At 44.7% G+C, this 18,145-nt stretch overlaps 1 protein-coding gene across 3 annotated transcripts in view; it reads left to right on the forward strand.

The window, feature by feature from the left end:
* Positions 1–18,145, forward strand: part of Elmo1 (engulfment and cell motility 1) — a 517,917-nt gene that overhangs the window by 86,000 nt on the left and 413,772 nt on the right. For 2 of the 3 annotated variants that reach the window (XM_038333241.1, XM_038333243.1), the window contains exon 2: positions 6,252–6,401. In XM_038333241.1, coding sequence (XP_038189169.1) covers positions 6,324–6,401 — 78 coding nt within the window. In that variant the 5' untranslated portion in view covers positions 6,252–6,323. Of the gene's footprint in view, positions 1–5,912; positions 5,989–6,251; positions 6,402–18,145 lie in introns of those variants that run through there. The other variant, XM_038333242.1, reaches the window with a different exon arrangement.

An 18,145-nucleotide genomic window follows, 5' to 3' on the forward strand; every position in this document is an offset into this window, starting at 1 on the left:
CTCTTCAGAAGCCCTGTTTCTCCTGACAGTCACATCCTGAGGTCGTGGGGGTTAGGACTTCATCAGAGGAGCCGGTGTGGAGGGGGTCGCAGTCCATTACAGCTGTCACTGAGGGGGCTTCTTCTCCTCAGAATGTGAAAACATTTGGAAGAAATAATTTAAACTCTCCAAGATTTAGTGTTTTCATTGTTTGCAGCAAATAACAACTTCTGTCACACGGAGCTGTGACAATGAATAAGTAGAAGAAGGTGCTCAGCCTTTGACTTCTCTGAGATTGTGTCCACTGTTCCTTCTGACACCTGCCCTGTTCCATTCATGATGGCAAGTCAAGATGCTGGAAAAGAGATTTTCTGTTCAAGTTCCCATTATACTGCATGGCAAACACTAGCTAATAGCACATTTTCTTTCCTGGCAAGTAAATAGCTCCAGTTATTACCGAGATTACTGCCCATGGTGTCTGTCAACAGCATTTACATAAAATGAAAGGCTGGTTTTGCACATTGATTCAGTCTTTCCCTTTCCTTACTATCTCCCGAATGATTAAATATTCCAGTGTTCCCTGGTCTCCAGGGCTCTCTAGACCTTCCTTTCTGACCTTCTGGGTCCTGAGAATGACCTCAGATCCCAGATAGAGATGGAATCAGTCCGTAGGATCAGCCTCCACCATATGTGGTCCATTGGAATCCTCCAGTGTAGTGGACACTTATTTCCCTCTTTTCCCCGTGGACTTCCATGGCAGTCCCTGTTTATCCATATGATTTATCAAAAAGAAGGTTGTGGGAATTCATTCTGCTGTCTCATGGATTCTTGCTACAGACTTTCCTTTGTGAAATTTGTTTCGGAGGAGAAACAAAGGCAGGGTTCACCATAACTGGGACTCACTGCTCTGACTTAGGCTGGGTGACATCCTCTGTCCCCACTGCATCAGGGCGTCACTGAGTCGGTGCCTTGTTATATTCAAGGGATGGATGTTGCTAGTCAGACTTGAAGTGGATGAGCTGAACAATTTACGAGGCGAGATTTTCCTTCCTTTAGTTGAGTCATAGTTTCAGATGTTTTAGACTTCAGTTAGTTGCTCTGCTGTCTCTATGGTGTTGTGAGGCAGAGCATCACGGTGAAACTTGCTCACATCGCAAAGGCCAGAGTGGAGACGAGAGATAGGACGGGAGGAGGCAAGTGGGAGGAGACTAGGTTAACCTTCATAGTATAACTTCCAAGTCATGCCTCAACTCACCTAATTCCTCTTTCTAGGCTCCACCTCTTGTTACCATCTCTCCAGTAGTGCCACAGCTGGGGACTGTGGGTTATTTAAGCCCTGGCAGATAATGAGATGGAATGAGTCTGTTCGGAATAGAATGATGTAGCCCTGAGAACAAAGCTTTACTGAACCCTGTCTGTCTGCCGGGACCCTTCTTGAAGAACCCTGCCCACATACGGCAGCAACCTCAAACATGAAAACTAGAGAGTTCCAGGAAGATGGGGTGGGCCTCAAAGTGAACTGTGGCTGCTTTCTGTGGGAGTCCTTCCCCTTTCTACAGCCCAAGGCAAACGGAAATGGGAACCACACAACATTTCAAAAGCAAGGCTATCTCCATAGGCACTATTTGAAAGCCGTTTTCTGTCACCAGAAATAATGTCTGTTGAGTAGGTCAGAGAAGAGGAGAGAAGGGTTGAGGTGGGCCCTTCCCTATGTTGCTTCTCGGTTTTGGCCCATTGTTCTGCCCCGGCCTCCACTGTCTGGTTCTTTCACTGAGATGAATTGGAAAGCAAGACAGATATCTAGTTAGGGATGGAGTGATTTCTGTCCCTTATCTTGGAAACATGACTCAAGGAAACTTCCAGGGATAGAGTAAACCTACCCATGGTTATAGAACTGCGTGTAACTAAGACGTAGCCTTTAGTAACCAATGCCTTTCTGAAAAGAAGAGTCTCCTCTATCGTGTATACTCAAGTGTACGCAAGCTTTTGAATGTGCACATGACAGTTACAGACTCTCAGTTTTACATATGGAATACAGTGAATCTAGCAGGCAAGCAGGGGAATTTTCGAATTCTCCACCCACTCTTGGCTGACTTTAGAGATTTGGAGTTAGCTTAGAAAGCAGTGGCTAGACTGTCTAGCCAGCTGCACAGACTGTTTCCTTTATTGTTTCTGCCCTCAGTGATCCTCAGATTTCAATCCGAGGAAGAATTATTATACCAGACTCTCCGCAATGATTGCAGTCACCGGGTGATGTCAGGAAACCTGCACACTACTTGGGAGATGTAGGGTGTTATAAACTTAGTTTTTCCTATGTTGGTAGCTCTCATGGAAGGTCTGTCGTGAAGCCAATGGGGTCAGCTGGCAGCCACCAATGAATCTGTGACCTGGCCCCCAGGGGTGTAACTGCACACGATGTGGCTCTTCTGTTGGAGGGTCCCAGCATGTTGGAAGAAGCTGGCAAGGGTCAAGTGTTACAGATGCTCTGCTAGGGGGAGCAAAGGGTCGCAGGAGACCAAACTTGTTGGATAGAGACTTCAAAGTGTGTTTCCATCTGGAAATTGGAACCGGGGCAGTTAACCTATGTGTTATTACTTGCTGCAGAGCCAGTCCGATTGTTCTGTGTAGTTCTAGCGGTACTGTCCTGACCTCTAGTGACCCTCCCAGAGGGTTTGCTGCCGCAGAGCCTCTCCTGACTAAGGGGAGCTGCTTACTTTTAGTAGTGAGGAGCGGTCCGAGAAGCTGCCCATCCCACCGCAGTGCATAGAACAGAGTTCTGGCAGAGGTCTCACCTTTGCCAAGTGGTAGGAAGTCAAATCACTGAGATACAGCTCTGGAGCAGTAGAGACTGTGCATAGAGAGGCCAGGAGGAGTTCCTATGTGGGGCATGTGGGATAGGTTACTCACCTTGCAGTTGTGGCCTCAGCTCCGCTCCCTGGGAGCTGTGGTGTTTCCTGCCTTCTGCTGCTGTTGTCACTACAGGGAGAGCCCTTGAGGACTAGCTGGCCAGGGAAGTCCCTACCTTCGTCCTTTCAATGGCCACTTTGTGTGTGCTGCCCTTCAACTCTCTAGGAAGACTCTGGGGAGCCCTGCTTTTGTGTTCTCACCTGTTCAGCAGGTTTTCCTCCCAGAAATAAAGACCAGTTAAAGTGGAAAGAAAACAAGACCGGCCTTTGATTCCTAGGTGAAGTCACTTCTTTCTGTGTAATTTTAGACTGTTTTGTGGAGAGGTGGATGAGTGCTCAGGGTACTTTTATTCCTGCAGTCCATTCTCTGGACCCCCAGGATTGGGTGTTCTCTGCTTTGAATGAGTTACCCGAGATGCACACAACCTTTGTTCTCATCAGAGCCTTTTTCTTCTTCTTTACTCCTTCCTTCCTTCCTTCCTTCCTTCCTTCCTTCCTCCCTCCCTCCCTCCCTCCCTCCCTCCCTCCCTCCCTCCCTCCCTCTCTCTCTCCCTTCCTCTCTCCCTCTTTCCCTCCCTCCCTCCTCCCTCCATTTCTCTTTTCCTTCCCCCTCTCTTTTTTGGGTTTTTTTTTTTTTGAGTATAGTTTCTCAGTGTAGCCTTGTCTGTTCTAGAACTCTCTTTCTAGACCATGCTGGCCTCGAACACACAGAGATCTACCTGCCTCTGCCTCCCAAGTGCTGAGCTAAAGGTGTGTGCCACCACTGCCTGGCCAGAGTCTTTTTCTTACTTTTCATTCTAGGGCATGTGTTTGGTTGTGGATCCTCAGTAGAGTGGTTTGGTGCTCATGGGGTTTGTGTCCCTCATGTTCTCAAGTATTCAAGCAAGGCAAAAGCAATGCAGAGCCCGTCCCATCCTTAGCTTAGGTTAGTGTAGAGTGAGACACTGTAATTATTTAGTAAGTCCCTATTGTTTTCAACTTTGAGCAGTTTTAAACAAAACAAGATTTGGTATTGTTCTGACAATTATTTTTTTCAGGATACCACCCTAGAAAATTTAAGTTACTCAAACATAATGCAAACCATTAGGGTTTTTAAATGTAGCTGGCCGAATAAATAGCTGTATAGGAACAGGTACTTCTTGCCTAGAAGTCATGAACCAATGATGAAAGAGTGTGTGCAGGGTCTGGAATCTGGGGAGCAACCTCCCAAGTTATAAACCAGCTGCTTCCAGAAGCTTTCTTTTTCTTCTTTTGCCTGGTCTTAATTGGTTTCTTGGACTTGCCTCTTTTAGGAATCTTCCAGGAATGTTTCTGCCTTGGGGCTCTTGCACTGTTTTCCTAGTCCAGGGAGTGATTCCTCAGCGGTTCACAGGGCCTGCTTTCATGCTTCCCCCGGGTCTTTACTCCAACGCTGTAGCCCCAGTCAGCCTTTCCCTCCCTTCATGTTTGCACTTGTTATCCCTTTGTCGGCCCCAACTCCCTGCCACCTCCAAGTCACCAATGCCAGCATGTGCTGATGAGTCCCTACCCATTCTTGTGTCTCTCGTTGACTCTGCACCTGTATCCTCAACACAGAAAGCAAGTACTGCACCTCATGGAGGGGCAGTAATGATCTACGGATGCAAGATTAAACCAGGGCTTTGTGGGTTTGTCCTTGCTGGCCTCCACTGATGAGCACTGCACAAGCTTTCCAGTTCTTCTTAGCCGGGGAGGAGCAATAGCTTTGCTTGGGTTTACCTCACTCGCTGGTTGGCTCCACGGAAGTTAATTATGCAAACAACTCCTGGTATCACTGAGGTATCGTCATTAACTTTGCCATCCCTGTCATTAAGGTGATGCGCTGTTCATGGGCCATGGAAATCAGGGTAGAAAAATGGACATGACTTTTGTTGGTCTGATAAAGATCAAAGACATGTTTGATTAAAGTCTTCATATAGACTTGTATTTCTGAAGAAAAAAGAAAGGCTAAGACCCATAGAAAAGGGCAGAGTTTGGACAGTGGATAAGGAAGAGAACACGAGACTTTCCATCATTATGCTTGGCAATGAGAAAAATACAAGCTAAAAAGTACGTTGAGGTGTGGGTTTTTTCAGGCTGTCAGAGTTTCCACACTGGCACACACTCCATCTGTTGGTGAGGCTGTGAGCAAGCAGGCAGCTTTGGGGCATTGCTGGAGGGAGGGCAAGTTGGTAGAACCTTACAGAGGGGCTCTGGAGATACTAATTAAAATTGAGACAGTATACTCTTCTTGGCCCAGCAGTTTGACTTCTGTGAAACTATTAAGGATAAATTTTTACGTGTGCGAAGTTGTATTTGCATGACTTTATGCCCTGTAGGCTTGTTTGTCACACCAGAGGTGGGAAAGAAAGCACAGGATGACCCCACTGCAGGGGTCGGCCTCTCAGGGAGGACACACCCTGATGACCAGCTGTGAAAAGAATGAGTCTGCCCCAGTATTGTATTACCTCTCTGTGGACACGTAGAGAGACCTGGGAAAGCACTAATGTAAAAAATTGGACAGGATGCTGCCTTTGTAGAAAGAAATGGGAAAACGTCAGAAAATAGTTTTGTGTTTGTTTTCCATTCATGAGGACTTTCTGAAGGAGAGCACCAAGAGCCAATGAAGAGCTGTTCAGGTTAGGGGGAAAGTGCTGTTGGGTGGGGTGACGTCTGGGGAGCCTCCATTCTGTGCGTCCATACCCACCGTAGATCACGGCACTGCTTTATCTAATTGAATAGTCAGTGCGATAAAGAAATGGAGACATGGGAGAGAAAAATCCTTCCTTTGCGACAGAATTCAGGGTTCTTCTGAACGCTCCCAGGCCACGTGTGTATTCTCCCTCTGGAAGACTGGCCTTGGGGAAGGAGTGTGAGCATGTGTGAACTCCTGGGGAATTTCTCCTTCCTCATAACATCCTGGTTGCTATAGCACAGATCTATTTGTGACACATAGAAAATGCTTTAAATAAAAGCTGCTTCCTGACCATGACTTCCTGGGCAAGTGTTCTTCCGGAGACTGTTGAGCGCCAAGGTTTACATGCAGTCTGGGCGAGATCCCTCTTCAGGCCCGAGCGCCAATGAGAGCAGGATTCTATCTCGTGTGGTAAGGGGCTGCTGTTTTGCTCCTGAAAATGTGGCAAGCCGAACCACCAGGGCAGTGGCTGCTAGGGGTTTTGCCTCCCCTGCTTTAGCGCAGCCTCCATCTTTCTTTGGGGACGTGTGGTGCTTTGGCTTTGCCCGTGTGGCTTCAGTCCCCAGGCACCAAGGGGAGCATTTCGCAGACACCACTGAAAACAGGAAGTGATGAAGCAAGTTCGCCTTGCATCTGCGCTGAGCTACTTCTTTCTTTTTGTCATTCCTCATTAGATATAGACACGTGTGACGATCTACGCAGTAGGATCCCCTTTTCCACCGGCTCCGGACTTCCTCCATCACACAATGCCGCCGCCTGCGGATATCGTGAAGGTGGCCATACAATGGCCTGGCGCCTTCCCTAAACTCATGGAGATTGACCAGGTGAGTAAGGCCAGCAAGACTGCAGAGCTCACAACGGTTTTTCTCCCCACACTGAGTGGTTGGAGACTTTGGATACCTCTTCGTCGTTCTCTAAGGGGCTGTAAAATCTCGGCAGTCATTGCTGCAGTATAGTCTGTGCATTTACAGTAGCAGTGGATGGGACTTTTACAGTCTTGCCCCATCTGCTGGACTGTGTCAACACTGGATTCCTGTCCTCAGTAGTAGCACTACCATCCAGAGGGACAGGATGATTGGGCGCTGCTCAGTAGACAGATGGGCTGTCCCAGCATACCTGCAGGGACTCATGGGTAAGCAGATTGCTCTACTATGGGCAATGTAATACTTTAAAAAACTTATTTATCTCCAGAAGAACCAACAATTTTTTTGTTGTATTAACAGCTTTATAATAAAATTAATAGAGAGGGGCTTCGTCTTGGAGCCCAGCCAATCATAGTTTTATTTACTGTATAAAATTCACTGAGTGTCTAGCAGATTTTCTGGAATATAAGACAGAATCAGAAATTATGTACTGAATGAAAAATATATCAAGGGGGTTCATAAGAATCATTTCGCTTGTGAGCCTGGATGATTGACAAGTCATGTGATCTGGCTTTCAGTCTTTGATTACAGATTGTCCAGGGAAGATGGTCTGTTCTCCTTCCTTGAAGTCATTCTGGAACAAGTGATTGGAGGGAAGAAAGATGAGACTTAATTTATACTTACAGGGTTCAGGAAGCATAGTGGTGGTCTATATTTTCAATTCGAAAACCATGGCAACACTAACCCTTATATTCTTGATACTACTTTATCATTACCTTCACAGTTCTTTTCATGGTCAGATTTTAATTTTATTATCAGGTTGAAGATCACTGCGGGAGTTACTTGGCAATGTGTGGATTCCAAGAAGTAGTCAAAACAGACGCCACAGGTCAAACCAGAATAAGTAGACTTAAATTTGCGTGCGAGAAATGTCACATTGTGCAGATTGTTAAAAAAAACTGCCCATCAAACCAGCACCTCACTGTCATCTTCACTGTCCTCTGAGGTCACTGGAGAATCAACTCTTACAAGTGAAGTATACCTGCCCAGTAGCTTTGTGCAGGGATCAGGTAGCCAGCACTCAGCCTTCTTCATGTGAGGTTTGCATAGTCGCGTTTTGCCTATAAGAGAGATTGATTGCCTGGTGATATCTGACAGAGACCAAATGTGGTTGGGACTAGGTATGGCCAGTCCAAAAGAATGACAACCAAAGTAAATGCTGTTTTGTCACTCACAGCGGTCCTGGGCTCTGCTGAGGCATGGGTTTAAGTGCGTTCTACCGTGTTGTTTTGCTTTATCAGCACGTGGGACTCAGGAACAGCTGCTTGGACCTCAGAAATGCAGGTTCTCAGGCCTTACCTAGGCCACTGACTCAGATATGCATGGTAATAAGATTCCCAGGGCATCCCTGTGCATCGCTGAGTGGCAAGTGGTACCCAAGCCAGGGTGCTCATTGGAATCACTAAAGCCATTGGTTTATGCGAAGTGAGTCTTGTTTAGTGGTTCTGTTGAACTATTTAGTATAGATTTAACCATGGTTGGTGGAATTTGTGGTCTTCTGTGTTAAGACAGCCTTTGACGCACATTCCTGCTGCCTGGGGAGTCAGCGTATTCTTTGCTTTGGGGATGGCCTTTGCTGTGTGTATGAGTTTCAACAATTTTAAAAGGAAATAATCTCTGTACTTTGGAACAATTTTAGATTTATAAAAAAAATCACAAAGATTCTATGCTTTTACATTTTTTCCCTTGTATTTAGTATTCTTGTAACATTAACATTGTCACATAATTTCAGGCACTGGGTCCATAATCACATAATATACAGTGTGTAGCCCATGTTCATACTTCATCAGTTGTCCCAGTAGAGTCATTTATAGCCATTTTTACGCTGTTTAATGTCCACCCAAGATCACGTACTGTATTTATCATTGTCCCTCTTTGATCTCCATTGTCCGAAATGTCTCTAGTCATTTCTGACAGCTGTTTTATGGAAAGCACTTCAGTTTGGGGTTCCATGGTGCCTCTTCTCTATTAGATTTGAGTTTTGCATTTTGTGCTAAAGTGTGAGAGAGATGGTCTTGTGTCCTTTTTCAGGGTGACATGCCAGGAAGCCCTCAGGTAACTTTGTTCCAGCCTTGTTCGCTATTCCAGTGCTATGGAGGAGAACATGGGAGCTCAGAGAAGCCGCCTTGCTTGTCAGTCCGTGATGGACCAGGACATGACTGCAGGCTTCCTTTCCTCCTAAGACTTAACTTTTAAATGGCCATCTAAATTGTGGTCCTCCTGGCAATTCCAGATCGAGGCAGACTAAGAATGAGGAACCCAGGCTCTTCCTGCCTGGCTGTATCACAGCCGAGCCATGGCAGAGCTGCGGCTGTCAGCCACTGTTTCCTGATGCAATGAGAACTTGCCATGAGACTTGGGACCACACTTCCACATGCACCGAGTAGTCGAAAGGATGATTGCCTGGAGTTTCTCCTGCGTTTCTGCATCCTTTGCTCCGGGTCTGCCTCTTGCCCACCGAATGCTAGCGGAAGTGTTAGAAAGCACATTGCTTCCTTTCAGCTTGGATAATCACTATTTCACTGACAGCTTTTCAGAGGTTGGGTTAGCCATTGCTGTTTTGTGGGCTTTCTGCTACCACATCGTGCTGCCATTGTCTCTACTCTGAGTAGAGGCCCTGGAACCTTGTGCTAGAATCATCCAGGAAGTTTATATAAAATATGCAGTGTCTAGCTGCAGAGATTTTCACTCTGTCAACAAGGGTGGTGGTGGTGGTGGTGGTGTTGGTGGTGGTGTGTGCGCGTGCGCGTGCATGCTAATATAATAAGCATCAGTGAATCCAAACCAGACTTCCTACAGTTTGAAAAGTAGCTACTGGATAGGGGGAGCTTGTCTTTAAATGCTGCTTTCCCAGGATCTTGTGACCAGTCTTTGCTTGATGAATCCTGGTGGAGGAGCTTCCACCGTGGTAGTTATCTGGGGCTCGGCTCTGCTCAGCTGTCCTCTAATGACACCTGCTGAATGAGGACATCTGCTCACAGTGGGCTTGTTTACATTCTTTGTCTGTCAGCCTTGAGCAGATTCTTCCGTGTGTTTCCACTCGCCGGGAAGAGTCACTAGGACCTTTTTGTGAATGGACTTTGTCGCACCACATGCCACATTCCAAAGTTAGCCACTATCTTGGTGCCTGACTCTGTTCCAGCCAGCAGATGCGAGGCTGAGGAGGGTGGTTGTCGGGATACGCAGACGCCACAGTGACACCACATTTTCCGTTTTAGTTACCTTTCACCTAATAAATACTGTGTGTTTGTGGAGTCTGAGCTTCAGGCTGGAGGCGCTTCCTGCGTGGCAGTGTGGTGCACAGGGTGGTGGCTGTGTACAGTGTACGTGTATATGGGGGCAGAACAGGAGTATTGAGACCTGGCTAGGGTCTTTGCTTGCTGTTTCAACTGCGGTAAAATAGTATTTTAGATGGAATAATAAATGGAAATTTCTCGCTCCTGGTTTTGGAGGCTGGAAATCCAAAGCAGCAGCGGTTGAGGATCTGGTCAGATCTGTGGTTTATCACAGGTTTCTTCAATGAATCCTCCCATAGGCCATGATACAGATAGACTTTCTGGGACACTTTCCAAAGCCTCCCCTACCTTCCCTATTTAGTCACCCATCCAAGGCTCCACTGCCATGTACCACTGCAGGCTCAGTTTCAGTCTGGACTGAGAATATATACATTCCAAGCTAAGCACTTCCAGGGCCCTGCTTTCTGAACTAGCTTGTTTGCCTCCTAGAGCCTTCTTTTCCTTCCTTCAAAAAGGGGAAGGTTATAATAATTTGTTACTGCAAAGATTAAAGAAAATAGATGAAAACAATGTAGTTTATTGCCTGGCTCAGAGTCTTAATTGCCAAAGTAGCCATTATTGCTCTTAGTCTAAGCAAGTGTCTGTTACGCAGTCTAGTTCCTTTTCACCTGCATGTCGTTCCGGAACAGCACCAGAAAGCCACCTTGCTTTCATCCCATCTAGTTTTCCAGTCATTTAGGAAGGAGAGAAAAACTGGAGGGCAAGTGGAAGACATCACCTGGCAACAGGAAACTCCTAGCTGGATGTGCAGGCAGTTAGTGTTGTGGAATAGCCCCTGTCTCCCTACTGCTCCGCCCACCCTCATTCCCGGGCAACTCTACAGTTTGAGAAACCGCTATGGCACTGTGGCCTTGCCTCAAATGCTGCTGGAATGCCTAGTGACCAATTCTTACTTGATGCGTGGGCATTTTATTAATGAACGGGGAGGAGCAACTTCCTCCACTGACACCTATTGTGTCTGAGGGAACATCTGTACCCAGACCACCGCTTCCAGACAGACAGCGTCCTTCTGCTTCTGGAACACTCTTCAAGCTTTAGCATCTCTTGCCTGGGCCCCACTCACTCCCTCTTTACCAGACCCTGAGCCAGCAAAGCATCATTGCTGTGCCCGAGAATGCTGTGGCCTTGTGTCCCTACGTGATAACGCCGACTCTTGGCACCTGCCCTCTGCCAGCTGGTCTTCCTTCTCCAGGAGAGACAGAAGAGTGGCCGGTGCCTCTCAGACTACGCCAGCCCTGTCTCTGTGGTGTTGGCAGCCTTTTCTTTGTTAGCCTGTCCTGTCCAGTGCTTCACCTATTCAGAGACGCCTTTCTCTCTCCCTACAGCAAGCCCTTTGATTCCTACCGTGGGAAACTGTCCCATCACCTGCAGTCCTCGTCCTGTTAACTACTATTTCCCCATTGCTGTGCTTACTTTGATGTTTGCAGTATATTGGTAATGTCATGGTGCCGTCTGTGGATGGACAGCACCCTCCCTTCCTTTGAAGCTGGCCTTATGGATGCAGTATCTACTAGTTTCAATCAAGTGTTTTTTTCTCAGCCTCAGTTTCCCCCCTCTTGCTCATTCTGCATAGAATCCTCCCGAACCCGTCCCCTCAGATATCATTCCTGAGGGACTGCATTGCTGTTTTCTACTCTATTAAGTTTCCCCCTTGATCCTAGTCTACTCTGCCAGATAGTTTCTACCGTCATCCCTCTAGTCTGTGTGCTCACCCTGGATGGACAGGTTTGTTCTTAACTGCATCACCTTTTGTCGGGGTCCAGTGGCTAGCCTGGACCATAAATTATTTCTCTGAACCAGACCCCAACATAAACTATCTCTCTCTGGACCAGCGTGGAGACACGGGAATAAAGACATTACTCACATGGCCTTATCCGGAGGGAGATTCTCCATGATCCCTCACGAAGTCCTAAGTTCACATCCTGAAGAATTCCTCTGTTTATTCTCCAAACAGCCTTTATACCAAAACTTAACTTAGGGGAAATATATTAGCATTCTGTTTCCTAGGTAACCAGGTGAATGGCTTTCAGTCACATCCACAACTACCTGTCCGCTGTGTCTGCTAGCTGTCACTTAGGCTTGAATTAGCATCTCTATCAGGCATCCTCCAAATTACAAAGAAAGGAGCAACAACATCCTGACCTTTTGTTAGGTTGCAACGGCCTGTCTGGTGGGCTATTTGACCATCCTCAGATACGGACTATGGCGTTAGAGCCTGGCTGCCACTCCAGATAGAAATATAGGCCTATAATCTTTCAGACGTTAAACTTCATGCCTTTCTAAGTGATACCCGTACCTATCACCAGGGTGGGCCATTATCTGGCACCAAATCTCTACTTGATGAAGGCATGATACAAAAAGGCATGATCACTTATCTTTAGAAGACATACAGATGGTTGATGGAATTCTCTAATTGTGAAGAAAAGGGTCTTAGGGGATCATTTATGGACCAGCGTCTGAGTACAAATTATGGACTTTGTACAAGGAGAGTGTGCAGGTCAGGTGAGGGGCCAGTCATCTTCACTAAGTGTGTGCTAGACAAATCCTCAGAGAGGCTGCTGTCCTGCTGATCGAGAACCAGAGCGTGCTGATGTTGTGCTTTTCCTGGGGATACACATGCATCTACGCATTCCAGATAGGTCGCCCACAACAGATGCAAGGAGAGATAGAGCCAAAGTCCATCTTGGCGGATCAGTGTGTTTTACTGGGTGTTACTTACAGAAGCAGAGACGCCTCACTAAAGTTGATGCCATCATGGGTGACAGCTTGTAAGGGCTAGAGACCTGGACCTCACTTCACAGCATGAAGGCAGTTCAGCAGTTTGGAGAGTCCTCTCCTGGTGACTCGGTTGTCTTCGGGCAACTCAGCTTGTCCTTGTTTTCTTCTAGGCAGTTTGGCTGGTCCTCGCTTTCTCCAGGCTGCTGGGTTTAATTCAGAGTTTTCTTTGCAGCTTGGTTCTTCTGAGGGAACTCTCAAGTAGTCTTTACTGTTTACGCTAGAGGAGGGAGGGGCCTAGTCAATCTGGTCAGTTCCAGGGACTTCTTGAAATTATTGTGAGTTATCACTTCCTGTCTTAAGGAGCTTCTCTGCAGGATGGACTTTCTACCTCACGAAAACCTGCTGCACAACAGATGAGCCAGATAGCCATGGCTTCCAGTCTTAACTTGACTGGTCCTTCTTAATTGGTTTCTGGATTTTCAGGGTCTCCTTGCTCATTGCTGCCAGAATGAATCTTTATTGCTCCATTTTCCTGTTTGTATGATTTGGATTTTGTTTGAGAAAAGCGCAATATGCTAAAGGAAAAAAAAGATTATAGATGATTATGGGATTTTCCAGTGATCCTGAGTCTCCAATCAAAATCTTAAGCACAGCGTCTTAGTCTCCCGTAATTTCCCCCCAGCAATCCGTATCCAAAATAGCTGCAGTCTTGAAGTCCCCTCCTGCTTAGTAAATGCTGGTTCTTCAGACATGCATCGCAGTGTGTTCACAGATTTCTCTTCTCTCCCAGTTTCCCTCCCGCGGCTGTCCCTGGCTTGCCCGTGCTGCGAATCTGAGCTCCCGCAGAGATCCGCCTCCTTACCCAGCCCTTCTCTGAACACATTATAATACAGTCCTTTTGCCAGCCTTCTGTTTTCTGGAGCCATTTTCATTGCCTGTTGCTTTTATTTGCAGTTGTAATTTGCATTTCTCCCTTGTAGACACATCTCTTGAAGTTGATTAGGAGCTCCCAGTGGTCAGCATGTGGTTTAGGATGTTTGTGGCCTGGGGTCTATCATACGGATCTCTCTTGTTTGTATGTCTACCATGGACTTGAATTTTGAACAGCTAAGTTGAAAGTAACATGTTGTTATTCTTTATTTGCCACGCTTTAAAAGAATTCCTTTCCATATATTGATGGGAAGTTTGTTTCCACAAAAGAAGTACATATGTTTTTCGGTAACCAAGTATAAACTGTTGTGTCTTTTCCTCAGCTGTTTTGTTTTTATACCATATTTAAGGTACAATTCAATAGGTGCAAATCTGAGTCAGACCAGACCATTCAAACAGCTCATTAATTAAATAAAGTGTATTCACATTTTGTACTTGACATTTCAGGGTTTTGCGGATCCTTCCCATAAGTAAGCAGCAAAAAAATAAAAACAATGGCTGCCATCTAGTCGGCATGCACTGTGCCAGGCAGCGTAAGTGCACTGCATGCAGTGTTTTGTGATATTGCTATAGCCCTAAGAGTCCTGTGTAGCTTTCCTGTTTCATAATTATTCACTGCCTCATTCATTTGGCCACGAGAATTCTGCTAGGAAGGTGCTGCCTTGAATCCAGCACTGTTCAACACCGCTGTGCAGGCAGACGTTAATAAATCTAGGTCTCTCTGCTGGTTGGTTCTGCTTTAGCCTCTCCATCTATTATGTCCCAGTAACAGCAGTCAGGTTTGAACAGAAGTGAACACCATCACTAGTGTGCCTGCTCCGCTGCTACCACTGACATTTTCAGGGACTTGTTGGGTTTAGAAAGCAAAGGCTGCATTTTCTTAAAATCCAAAGGCACCTGCCCATTGGACTGGATTATTACAGTAGACACCATGCAAAGCCATATATGGCCCAACAGGCTAGCATACAGGAGCTGGGCTCCTCAGCAGGCAAATTAGCAAGGTACTTAAGAATATGGACTTGGTGGGTACCGATTGGATCCAAAGTCAGGCTTTACACTTCCCCTGGGTGTGACCAGGAGCAGTTTCCAATTTTGTTTATTTTTATTTTTTTTTAAAAAACTTTATTTAACTTTATTTCATGTACATTGGCATATGATATCAGATTCTCTTGAATTGGAACTACAGACAGCTGCAAGCTGCCATGTGGGTGCTGGGAATTGAACCCGGGTCCTCTGGAGGAACAGTCAGTGCTCTTAACCACTGAGCCATCTCACCAGCCCCTTTGTTTTTTTTTTTAAATTTATTTATTATGTATACAATATTCTTTCTGTATGTATGCCTGAAGGCCAGAAGAGGGCACCAGACCTCATTACAGATGGTTGTGAGCCACCATGCGGTTGCTGGGAATTGAACTCAGGACCTTTGGAAGAGCAGACAATGCTCTTAACCACTGAGCCATCTCTCCAGCCCAGTTTCCAATTTTGTAAGGAAGAGTTGGCAGTATTCCTAAGTCCTTCCTTGCTTGCACGACACTGTGAGATAAGCATTCAGCTTTCTGCTTAATAATGCAGCCATAAGCAGTCAGTTCTTGTTCTCCTGTTACACAGAGTAGAATAAGCATCTCATGTTTTAGGCAAATTTGGAGCCAGTAATAAAAACTTCCCCCTGAATACATTAAACCAATTCTTCAACTTGGAAGTCTGCAAATTCCAAAGTGTTTAAACATTAACTGCATGGTCAAAGGCAACCGATAGGTACTGAGCTCCAAATAAAAACACCTGAATTCAGATGGGGCTCTTGATAACAAAGAATGAAGATCATCAGATAGAAATTTGAGAGAACTGCTTCTTAACCTGTGCTGCAAACACTAGAAGCAATGGGATTTCCTTGTAGTGTTTTTCTCGAGTGCCTGGGTTAGATGCTCAACTCTGGTCCTGAGCCTGATGGTTCTTGGTTGTGGTGCTGTCCTGTGACTCCTAGCATTTTAAGGACATCCTGGCTTTATTCAGTAGATGCCAGTAGTACCTCTCCTGCAGTGTGATTAGCAAAGGTGTCTAGACACTGCCAAATATCCCTTGGGCAGTAGATAGAATTTCCTCTTTTTTAAAAATGAACCAGATGAAAACTCCCGAGCTTGGCTTTGCATCAAGATTGCCCAGGAGCCATTGAAAACACAGAGAAGATGGATGAGTGGTTCAAGGTCCATGGATTACTGTTTTTATCAAATTCTCTTGGGGAATGATCTCATGATTATTGTTGCATTTGGAAAATACTGTTGTGAGGTCCTGGACATTTACTGAATCTTCTGGCAATGTCTCTGGCTCCCACAGTAAATTTCAATGTCTCCCATAAAGCCAACGCCTCAATTTCCACATTAATAGCAGTGTCCTAATAATTTTGAGCCTGTCCTTACTTTATAGAGTACACACATAACACCTTTAAGAACTCACTTGAGGAATGTGTGATAATCCTGTGATATTACATTAGGCATTTGTGGTGACTTAGAATGCTATTAGTGGGGGAAGTTATCCCTCATCTGATTGTTGCAATGCTTGAATTTGGTAACTTAGCTTCTATTTCTTAAACTTCCTTTAAAATAAAGTGATTGGGGGACTTCCTTTTTTGTTTTCTCTCTCTTCTTCTCTTTCTCTCTCTTGTCTCTCTTTCTCTCCCTCTCTCCCTCTCCCTTTCTCTCATAGGTTATTCTATAGAACCCCGTATGAACTTTGAATATTACATGTACAGGAAAAGAAAGCCAATTTACTTCTTACCTCTGAAAACACAGTATAATTGAACAAGAGTGAACCCCAACGTCCATTCTGCTCTTCTTTTTGAAGAATAGAATAGCTTATATTGAGTATGCTTTCTATATAGGAGAGGTGTTCTGCCAACTTACCTCCTCCCATAGGATTGTTGCATAGTAAAGTTTTGACAACTCAGTAAAGAGTTTTGGACCAACAGTATTTAACTGAAACTTTGTGATCCTTTTTCATTTCTGTAATGTTTTGTATATGTCATGCCTTGAACTTCCTATTAAAAAATAGATTATCTAGAGATTAGTGTATGGTGGGATGCACACAGACAGGGACACACAGACACAGACACACAAACACATACACACACACACACACACACACACACACACACACTTCAGTGTGAAGAATTCTGTGTCCCAGGAATGATGAAGTTTTCACTTTGTAAATAAAGGCTGCTGTGGGATAATGCTCTTGTTTACTGTAAAGATTTGTCAGCTGTATTGGTTTAATAAAATACAGATTGGCCAATAGCCAGGCAGAAAGTATAGGCGGGGCATCCAGATTAGGAGAATTCTGGGAAGATGAAAGGCAGAGACACAGTCACTAGCCAAATGCAGAGGAAACAAGATGAGAATGCTGCACTGAGAAAAGGTACCAAGCCACATGGCTAAACATTGACTAAACTGTAGGTTAATTTAAGTTGTAAGAGCTAGTTAATAATAAGCTTGAGTATTAGGCCAAACAGTTTATAAATAATATAAGCCTCTGTGTGTTTCTTTGGGACTGAATGGCTGTGGAACCAGGCAGGACAGAAGCTTCTGTCTAAAATGGTGCTCAACCTGAGTCTCAAACCCACGACCCTGAGATTAAAAGTCTTATACTCTACTGACAGACGATATGATAGGATAAAAGGGTAGATTATTGAATATACTCTAAGAAGAAAAAAGGGAGGATATAGATATGATAAGATAAAAAGGTAGATTATTGAATCTACTTTTCAAAAACAACTACTAGTTTTAAATTTTTTACATTGGATTGGACTTTTATATTTTGTATACAAATTTTGTATTTTGATACAAATTTAAGATTAATTTTGTTAAAACATACTGTACATATGTTTCTAATCTTGTTCAAGGTATGTAGCCATACAGATCGTTTAAAAATTTGTAATGTTTATTTCTAGTCTTGAAAGTTATTACCAACTGTTTAGGATAATAAGGAAATGTAAGTTAGTAACTAGTCACCTATTATAATCGAACTGGTAGTCACATTAAGTATGTTTTCAAGGTCAAACAAAGATATATTTTAGATAGACAGGTCATCTTCAGATACTTCAGAGATCTACAGAATATGGCATTTAAGATGTTTTAATAACATAGGTTCTTTGTTTTTTAATGACAATGAGATATGTTTGCTTTTTGCAGCACCAGGATATGCTCAGAAACATTAATGGGCATCGAATCCACATGGAGGTTACTTTATTTGTAGCAAAAGTAAACCACTGGGCAAGAAAATGTACTTGCCTCGACTGCTGGCAGTATGCTGTTTTAATTGGACAAGCTGGACATAAAAGAAAGTGACTATCAAACATTGTCAAGGCAAGAAAGGACAGCCCTTCAGAATATCCTGCTTCACAGAATAGTCTGTTGAGTTTGATAGGCCAGTAGGCTGAAGATAGATGTCCCATTGTTGCAGAAGAACTTTGATGGCTGTCTAGGCAGTCAGCTGTTTCTATCATTTCACACATTTCTTAGAAGTCACTTCTTGCACTTCCTACTTACTCAGTTAATATTATTTCTTTCTTGGGTCTCTGAGGGAGTTGAATATTAGATAGTTACAGTTTTCCTTGTTTACTTGACACAGAAAGCAAGTTTTGATGGAAAGAAAATTAGGTACAAGACTTTGATACCTAATAGGGTAGACTGGAGTATTAGCTCTGAATTT

The sequence above is a fragment of the Arvicola amphibius genome, chromosome 6, assembly GCF_903992535.2.
Source record: "Arvicola amphibius chromosome 6, mArvAmp1.2, whole genome shotgun sequence".
NCBI classification, from domain to species: domain Eukaryota; kingdom Metazoa; phylum Chordata; class Mammalia; order Rodentia; family Cricetidae; genus Arvicola; species Arvicola amphibius.